At 35.6% G+C, this 10,169-nt stretch overlaps 1 protein-coding gene across 1 annotated transcript in view; it reads left to right on the forward strand.

Moving 5' to 3' along the window:
- The window catches only part of METTL4 (methyltransferase like 4), a 56,208-nt gene that overhangs the window by 26,459 nt on the left and 19,580 nt on the right, over positions 1-10,169 (forward strand). The window contains exon 4 of the mRNA XM_006867276.1: positions 1,302-1,371. Coding sequence (XP_006867338.1) covers positions 1,302-1,371 — 70 coding nt within the window. The remainder of the gene's footprint in view (positions 1-1,301; positions 1,372-10,169) is intronic.

Raw genomic sequence — 10,169 nt, forward strand, 5'->3', positions numbered from 1 at the left:
GGACATTGTTTCGTTCTGCTGTGCATGGGGTAGCTATGAGTTGGTTCCGACTCGATGGCACCTGACAACAACAACAGTTGCCCTCCATATCTGTAGGTTCCACATCAGGCAACCACAGATTAAGGTATTTGCGGGATGAACAAAGCAGCTAAGTGTTTAGGGAAATCCCTCAAATCTCAATATAGAATTTACATTGTATTAGATTTTAGAAGTAATCTACAGATGATTTCAAATATACTGGAAGATGTGTGAAGTTATATGCAAATATTGTACCATTTTATATAAGGGACTTGAGCATTCGAGGGTTTTTGTATCCTCGGTTGAGTCCTGGAACCAATCCCCTGTGGATACTGCAGTGTGACTGTATTGGCATCTCTTAACTTCTGATGAAATATTCTGGTAAGGGCACAACATTACTTTTGTGGTATTGTTGCCAAACATGAACAATCTAAATTTGATCATGAGGCTGCATCAAACCCAAATTGAGGGACAGTCTATTGTATTCTATTTAAATTTTTTGGCTGACTTAATTGGATTATGGTTATTTAAGAGATTAGATTTGGGAGAGATGAATGAAAGGTATATGAGAACTCTGTACTATTTTAAAAACATTTTTGTAAGATTGACATTATTTTAAAGTAGAAAGTTCAAAAAGAGTAGAGTGAAAAAACAAATCAGGTTTGAAAAGACCATATTAATAGCCACATGTGTGAAATATAAGAACCATGAATTATTGTTTAGATTTAAAGGGAATTTATAAATTATCTTTCTCCAGATCAGTGAGCTTTAGCATCTGCAAGTAGTCCTTGCAAAAATAGTGATAAGTTAAATTATGTTAAAATCCTAGAGTAATAAATTAAAAGGGAAATACCTCTCGTGGTATTTATAGGATAAGTGCTCGACAGCTAATCACAAGGTTGGTGGTTCAACCTACCAACTGCTTCTTGGAAACCCTATACAGGGTTGTTGTGAGTCAGAAATGACTCTACAGCTCTTAACACCTGATTTTTTGAGATAAATTACTATTTTTGTTTAATTCCATTGTATTTGTGTATATAGTGAAAACATTTCAGTGTTGAAGAGCATGTTGTAAAGTGTTCGTTTATATAGGGAAGGTATTTTTAGAAATTGAAGGATATCTGGTGGGTTGTGTGTTGGACTGCTAACCACAAATTTCACAGAGGTTTTTTGCTCCCCTAAAGATTTATAGTCTTGGAAACCCTATACAGAGTTGCTGTGAGTCAGAACCAACTTGACAACATACACCAACAACAATTTTCAGAAATTGTGTCTGTTTTCAGGTAGGAAAAAATACGATGTTATTGTGATAGATCCACCATGGCAAAACAAATCAGTGAAAAGAAGTAACAGGTAAGTGGAAATATCTGTTAGATATGCTATGGATTGACTCTCTTAGTACGTGGGAACAATTTTTAAAGATTGTATTTTGTCTGATAGTAGTGTAATCTCTCCAGCTGTTTTATAGTTAACTGTCTATATGCTGTATCTTTCCCCATTTACTTTCAACCTTATTGTGCCTTTGAATATTAAGTTTATCTCTTATAGATAATATGTGGCTGGATTCTGGTTTTTTTTTTAAATCCATTCTGCGAATCTTATTTCATTGGTGCATTTAAGCCATTTACATTTAATGTAATTATAAAGAAGGCCATATTTTGTTATTTTTCTGTCTTGTCTTTATTCCTCATTTCCTTAATTACTGCCATATTTTGTGCTAAATAGATATTTTGTAGTTCACCATTTTAATTCCTTAAAGTTTCTTTTGTTTTGTGTATATATATATAAACTTTTTATTGTGAATTGAGTGAAGGTTAACAAACAAGATCATCAGCTTTACATTCAACCAAATATATGCTTTGTTTCATTTCAATGATTGCAGTCCCCTCCTTGTAACAGCAGTTATCCTGCTTCCTTCTTGTGGCTTCATGCACGCCTCCCTGCCCTTAAGACCAGCTTCCCGCTTCACTGTTAGCTCTAACCCCTAGTGGCTAAGCCAGTGTCCATGGGCTTGAGAGTTTCCACATTTCCCTAAACTTCAGACCAGCTAGGCATTACTCATTTCTCTCTTTGGTTTATCCCTGTGTTTTCATTGATGATCTTTATAGTTCTAGGTTTTACATTTAGGTCTTTAATTCATGTTCAGTTTGTTTTGTATGTGTTGTGAGACATGGATCTTGTTTCATTCTTTTGCAAATTGATTTCCAGTTTTGCCAGCACTATTTGTTGAAGAGACTGTCTTCCCCATTTAATGTATTTTGACCCTTTGTGAAAGATCAGTTGGCTTTGTGTGACTGGATTTACTTCTGGATTTTCAATTCTGTTCCACTGATCTATATATCTTTCACTGTACCAGTACCAGGCTGTTTTGACCACTGTGACTGTGTAGTAAATTTTGAGATTAGATAGTAAGAGGTCTCCAACTTTGTTCTTCTTAAGCAGTGTTTTGCTTATTTGAAGGCTCTTTCCTTTCCATATAGATTCATGATCATTTTCTCCGTCTCTTTAAAGAATGTTGTTGGAATCTGGATTGGGATTGCATTATACCTGTAGATTGCTTTGGGTGGTACTGACATTTTCACAGTGTTAGTCTTTCTATCCATGAGCATGGTATATTCTTCCATTTTTGTAAATATCTTTTTGTTTCTTGTAGAGTAGTGCTTGGTAGTTTTGTTTAAGTCTTTTGTTTCTCTGGTTAGATTTATTTCTAAGTATTTCATATTTTGGGTGGCTATTGTAAATGGTATTGTTTTCCTAATTTCCTTTACAGTGCTGTCTTTATTAATATAAAGGACTCCAACTGATTTTTGTATATTGATCTTGTACCTTGCCCCTTTGCTCAATCTTCCAGTGAGTTCTCGTAATTTTCTTGCTGTATCTTTGAGATTTTCTATGTATAGGATCAGATCTTTTCCAATTTGGATGCTTTTAATTTGCATATCTTGCTTATAGATCTTGGTAAGACTTCCAAAACAATAATGAATAGGTGTGGTGATAAGAGGCATCCTTGTCTGGTTCTTGTTCACAAAGGGAGTGTGTTCAGTTTCTCTCCATTAAGAGTGATGTTGGCTACTGGTTTTATCTATATGTTCCTAACTATGTTGAGGAATTGCCCTTCAATTCCTATTTTGTTGATTGTTTTTTATCAAGAATGGGTGTTGGATTTTGTCAAATGACTTTGTCAGTTGATATGATCATGTGGTTCTTTTCTTTATTAAAGTTCATATAATGGATTACATTGATTGTTTTTCTAATATTGAACCGCATCCTTTGTATAAATCTCACTTGATCATGATGTATTATTTTTTTGATATGTTGTTGAATTCTATTGGCTAGGATTTTATTAAGAATTTTTGCCTCTATGTTCATGAGGGATATTGGTCTATAATTTTCTTTTATAGTGATGTCCTTGCCTAGTTTTAGTATGAGGTTTATGCTTGCTTCATAAAATGTGTTAGGAAGCTTTCCATCCATGTCTATATTTGGAAAAGCTTGATTAAAATTGGTGTTGGATCTTCTCTGAATGTTTGATAAAATTCACCAGTAAAGCCACCTGGACCTGGACAGTTTTAAAAAAGCTTTCTTTTGTGTGAACTGAGTGATGCTTTACATGGAAGAACATCAGTTTTGCACTCATCCTATCATATTTGTATCATTGCAATGAATACAATGCATCATCATTTAACTGTATTTGCTTCTATTCCCCCCCCCCTTTTTTTTTTATGTACACAAAACCACTCTGAAATATATAATCATTTAAACAACCAAAGGGCACATTCTGCAAGCTTGCCTCCTGGCCACCAGCTCACATCCTTTCTCTTTCTGTGAGTCTAGAGTCCTCAGGTGTTCTGTCTCTCCTTGCCCTCACCTCTGCCCACATTCTGCTCATGCTCCTCTCCCTTGATGGTCCTAGGATCCTCTTTTCCTGGAGTGTAAGATTAACTACTCCCCCCTTTATTTTTACAAAACTTCTACCTTTACAGTTGTGACCATCACAATTCATCATGATAACAGTTGCTCACTATTGAATCAAAAGAATCTTATCCCCATCTCCTTTCTCTAGACCCATCTAGACAAGATGAAAACTGTTCAGTGAGGATGCTACCTTATTTCGCACACTCTGAAACTAAACTCCCTCTTGAAAAATTGTAAGCCAGCCACTTTCATGCCTTTGTAGCACAACCCATTTTAGGTAGCCAGTGTCTGTTGCCCATCCCTATCAACCCTGTATACCTAGGGGATATGTTTGATCCTTGATGTTAAGACTCCTTTCCTTTCAGTTGATATTTTGAGTATAGGACCTGTACTTTTTTTGTTGGGAGTACTTTTTTTTTTTGATGACTGGATCAGTTTCTTCTGTTGCTATAGGTTTTTTCAAGTTTTCTACTTAACTCTGTTAATGTAAGTTGTGTTTTTTCTAAAAATGTATCCATTTCCTCTAGATTTTCAAATTTGTTGGAGTATAACTCTTCATAGTATTGTTATTATCCTTTTTATTCCCTTTGGTTCTGTTGTGATGTCACACATACGGTTTTTTACACATTCTATTTATGTCTTCATCCTCTTTTCTTTTGTTAGATTTGCCAGTGGCTTGTCGATTTTATTAATCCTTTCAAAGAACAAGCTTGCCTTGTTGATTCTTTCTATTGTTTTTCTGTTTTCCAGTTCATTTATTTCTGCTCTAATCTTTATTTTTTTCTTCAGGTGACTGTAGACTTACTGATCTTTTTCTAATTGTTGAAGATGTTGTATTAAAGTGTTGACTTTAGTTCTTCTTTTTGGATGTGAGTGTTTATTGCTATAAATTGCCCTCTCGACAGTGCTTTTCTGTGACGCAAAGGTTTTGGTATGTTGTATTTTTGTTCTCATTTGTGTCAAGGAATTTTTTGTTTCACTACCCAGTAGCTTTTAAATGGGGGTGTTATTCAGTTTCATTGTATTTGGCTTGATTTCCTTGGTCTTCCTATTGTTGATTTCTACTTTTATAGTATTATGATCTGAGAAGATGCTTTGTAGTATTTTGATGTTTTTAAATTTATGGAGGCTTGTTTTGTGGCCTAACACATGGTTTATTCTGGAGAATGTTCTGTGTGCACTAGAAAAGAATTTCTATTGTGCTATTGTTGGGTTGAATGCTCTGTAAAAATCTACAAGGTCAATTTGATTGACTGTGTTGCTTAGTTACTCTGTGTCTTTGTTCAGTTTCTTTCTGGTTGTTCTGTCCTTTTTCAAGTGTGGTGTATTGAAATCTCCCACTGTTATTCTAGAGTTGTCTGTTTCTTTTTTTTAGTTCTATTAGGGTTTGATTTATATATTTTGAGGAACATAGATAGTTATTATGGTTATGTCCTCTTGTTCATTTGACCCTTTAATCGTGACATAATAGCCTTCTTTTGTCTCTTATACTGGTTGTTGCCTTAAAGTTTAATTTTAATCTGAGATTAATATTGCCATTCCTGTTCATTTTTTATTGCAATTAGCTTCATATATTTTTTTTCCATCCTTTAATTTTTAATCTATTTTTGTGGTTGTATGCAAGTTGTATATCTTATAGACAGCATATTGAAGGATCCAGTTTTTTAAGCCATCTGTCTCTTGACTGGTGTACTTAATCCATTGGCATTCAATATAATTCTCAATAGGTATGGATTGAGTGCAATCATTATGCTGTTCTTTTTTTGTGTGTGTGGTGCTGCTGGTTTCTTCTTCTGCATGTTTTCTTGTGCTGAGTTCGTTTTTTTGTGTGCTTTTTCTTGTCTATTTCTTTATAGCTTAATGTTTCCAAAATCTTCCTATATTTTTCTTTTCTTGATGTGATGTGAAGAGGTATTAAGTTTCTTTGAGGTTACCCAGTACTTTATTAATTTCTTCCTCATTTTAAACCAGTCTGTTTTATCCTGAAATCTACCTGACTTCCTCACCATCTGGAACTCTGTAACTGTAGTTTTCCCTCCCTTCTTTTTGTAGTTGTCTTGATCATAGACTGACACCCCATATTCCCTGTTTTCAGTCCTGTAGTTCTGTTCTACTCTGGACATTTACATATATGGACTGAATTTCTGGTGGTGTCAATCTTTGGTTGTTGTCTGCTCATGTTGGTTCTCAGTCCAAAGAACTTCCTTTAGCATGTTTTAGAGTATTGGTTTAACTTTTACAAAGTCCTTTAATTTTTGTTTATCCTGAAATGTTATAATTTTGTTACCATACTTGATGGACAGCTTTGCTGACTCTTGGTTGGCAATTTTTCTCTTTCATAGTTTTGTATATGTCTCCCCATTGCCTTCTTACCTGCATGGTTTCTCTGAGAAATCAGAGCTTAATCTTTGGCTTTCCTTTGTAGGTAACATTTTGTTTTTTCTTAGCTGCTTTTAGGATTCTTATCTTACCTTTGATTTTGGAGAGTTTGATTATGATTTGTCTTGGTGTTTTTCTTTTGGGGTGTATCCTGCCTGGAGTTCGTTTAGCTTCTGGAATATTTATCTTCTTATCCTTCATGATGTTAGGGCGATTTTCTTTTCAGCGTATCTTTGACTGTCTTTTCTGTTTTTTTTTTTTTTTTTGGGGGTGTGTGTGTGCCTTTTCCTTTTATGAAATTCCAATCACCCATACCCATAGGTTTTCTTCAGATATTACAGTCTTTTTTATGATTGTTCTTCTATCTTACTAGTCTTGAGAAATTTATTTTCAAGTTCACTAATTCTGGTTTCCATAGTTCAGTTCTGCTCCTTTGCCTTTTCAGTATATTGTCCATTTGTGATATTTTCATATTGATCATCTAGACTTCTGTTTGGAAGATTCATATTGTCTCAAGTGCTGTATCTGTTTTGTTTTATTGTTCTTGTAGCAGTTTCCTGAACTCTTCCTTGTTGCCCTCAACCTTACTGTGAAACATTTGGATGTACTTCAATAACACTTTTGAATTCTTTTTTGGGTAGTTCCAGTACCTTTTCTTCCTCAACAGCATGTCTTGCTTTTCATCTTGGTTGTTTGTATGTTTGAGCTACTCTGTCATGTTTCTGTGTATGAACTGAAAATTTCTGCTGCTGTTTAGGCATTGTAGTGTTGTCATATTCATATTAAGTTGATGAATATATGTTGGTGTATTCCTGGTATGTCACTGTGGGTTAATGCGCCAGACTGCAAAGCCGGTTGAACTGCAAGGTTGGTGTATCAAGCTCACCAGCTACTCCTTGGAAACCCTATAGGTCGGAATTGACTCGATAGCACTTAATAACAACAACATTCTTAGGCACTCACCAATTGCCTCTGGTGGGTATGACAAGGAGATGAATTTTTCTGTTCTTTGTTCAATTCAGAATGGTTTTAGCAGATGTTGGTTGTTGTTGCTGCTCTAGTATGTTGTTGTTGTTAAGTGCCGTTGAGTCAGTTTTGACCCATAGCGACCCTGTACAGGGTTTCCGAGGGTGTAAATCTTTACGGGAGTAGAAAGCCTCATCTTTCTCCCGTGGAGCGGCTGGCAGTTTCGAACCGCTGACCTTAAGGTTCACAGCCCGATTCGTAACCACTACGCTACCAGAGCTCCTTATATAGAGCTGTTATTGGCTCTTGCTCAGTTGGTGGGTTGTAGAAGGTATGACTGAGGCTTGGCTATATGGCCACATTTGCTGTCTTCTCTAATGTAATGCAAGAAGAATGAAAATAAATAAATAAACAACAACAAAAAACCCCAAAACTAAACACAACAGCCCTTAATGTGAAAGAAAATAGCTTTCTTTTCGTCAGTAGGTGGTGTGCTTTACCACAGCTCCCTGGGAAAGTTCAAATGGCCATGCTGTGTACAGATGACCCACACAGATCGCCTGCCTCTTTTCCTTTCTTTTTCTCTTTTTCTTTACCCGTGCATCCATTCAGCCCCCTCTCCTAGTGAGAACAGTCCAGGGCTTGACAGGGTCAACTTTGCAAATTTGGATCTCTAGTTCTTACAACCTCCAAGTGGTCCCAACTGCCTGGAAGGTCGGAGATTTCCTGGGATTGGAAAACGAAAGGAATTAATAATAATAATAAAAAAAAAAAATGCACTTTATCTCCATGAGCCTTAGGTAGGTTTCTACAATGCAAATGTGCTTTCTTGTCTCAAAAGCTATTCATGAAGTCTTGAAATGGCTGCTGCTGCTTGTCAATTATCATGTCTTTTGCCATGTCTATTCAACACTGTCTTCTAGTAAACACTTGATCCACATTTCTATTAGTTCTTCTGGAGCACAGAGTTCCAGGATTGTCATCTGTGTCTGTTTTGTCTGGTTTTGTATCCTTATACTATATATTCTTGAATTATTATCTAAGTGATTGTCCTAGGCATTACAATTTATATCTTAATTTAGTGCTGGTGGTGCTATAGGATAAGAACTGGGCTGCTAAAGGTAATGTTGGTAATTCAAACTCACCAGCCACTCCATGGTAGAAAGATGAGAATTTGTTCTCTCAAAAAAATTAACAGCCTCAGAACCCTATACAGAGTCAAAATCGACTGGACAGCACTTAATAAATACAGATTTGTTGTTGTTGTTGTTAAGTGCTGTTGAACTGGTTCTGACTCATAGTGACCCTGTATAAGGTTTCTGAGGAGCAGCTGGTGGGTTTGAACTACTGACCTTATGGTTTGCAGTCCAGTGCTGATCCTACAGCACTACACCATAAGTCCAAATACAGATTAATACTAACTTAATTTCAATATTATATAAAACTTCACTCCTATGTAGCTCTGTTTCCCTTCCTCCATTTATATTGTTTTTGTTACCAATTTTATTTATATTTTTATTTATGTAAGTTTCTTTATAGATTGTGTGCCCATCAGCATAGATTTATAAGTGTTGCTTTATGTTATTGCCTTAACATCTGATAGGAAAAAAAGAGTTATATGCAAAAATTCCAGTAATACTATCTTTTGTATATGCATATTTCCTATGTAGCTGTCCCTACTGGTATTCTTTTTTTCTTCATATGGATTTGAGCTGTTGTTTAGTATCTTGCCATTTAGTCTAAAGGACTCACTTTGCAGGTTAGGTATGCTGGCAATGAACTGCCTCAACTTTTGTTTAGCTGACAGTGTCTTCATTTCTTCATATTTGAAGGTTAGTCTTGCCAGATGTAAAGTCATGGTTGACTTTTTCTTTCAGCATTTGAATATGTCATGCGGCTGCTTTTTTAATTCTATGGTTTCTAATGAGAAGTCAGTTGTTAATCTTAACTGAGGCTCTCTCCTACATAAATTGAATCTTTGTTACTTTCTTAATTCTGTTTGTCTTTCAATGGTTTAGTTACACTGTGTTTTGGAATGGATCTCTGAGTTTATCCTCCTTGCATTTTGTTGAACTTTTTAGATTTATAGATTAATTTGGGAAAATTTTGGTCATTAGTTCTTCAAATAATATTTTCCCCCTTTTTCCTCTCCTCTTGGAATGCTCACATTGTGTGTCCTCTTTAACCATGTTTCATGGTTTCTTTATAAGTTTTTATTGTGAATTATGTGATAGTTTACATGGAAGAACATTAGCTTTACATTCATCCTATTGTATTTCAGTTCATTGCAATGACTACAATCCCTTCCGTGCATCATTAAACAACCAGAGGGTACACTCTGCAAGCCTGCCTCCCGGCTGCCATCACACAACCCCTCTCCCTCTCTGAGTCCAGAATCCCCAGCCGCTCCATCTCTGCACATCATCATCTCTGCCTCCATCTTTGGCATCACTGCTTCTCTGTCCCGCCATTCCACTCCTCTCTCTTGATGGTCCCAGGTACCTTTGCTACTTGACCGCAAAATCAACTACTCCCTTCCATTATAAAAAAAAAAAAAAAAAAACACTAAAAAATGAGATAGTACTGAAAGAGATATTTGCATTTAGCTTTAAAAACAAAAACAAAAAACTTCAAGGCCGAACTTGGCAGCTATGAGAAGTTAGATCATTTTGTCATAAGATGTTCTTCTAGAAAACAATGCTGATTTGTCCAAACAAGGAATGATCCTTTACATCTGTCAAGTTCATAAACTGCTCTCTCATGTACAATCTAATTTTGTTATGCTAAAAACAATATAAGGGAACCTTCAGTATTATGGCTATTATCAGAAAGAAAAAAAAATGTAGAGAAATTGGTGAAAATGTAAGATAGTACAACACTATGGAAAACAA

This window comes from Chrysochloris asiatica, unplaced genomic scaffold, assembly GCF_000296735.1.
Source record: "Chrysochloris asiatica unplaced genomic scaffold, ChrAsi1.0 scaffold00103, whole genome shotgun sequence".
Taxonomy (NCBI): domain Eukaryota; kingdom Metazoa; phylum Chordata; class Mammalia; order Afrosoricida; family Chrysochloridae; genus Chrysochloris; species Chrysochloris asiatica.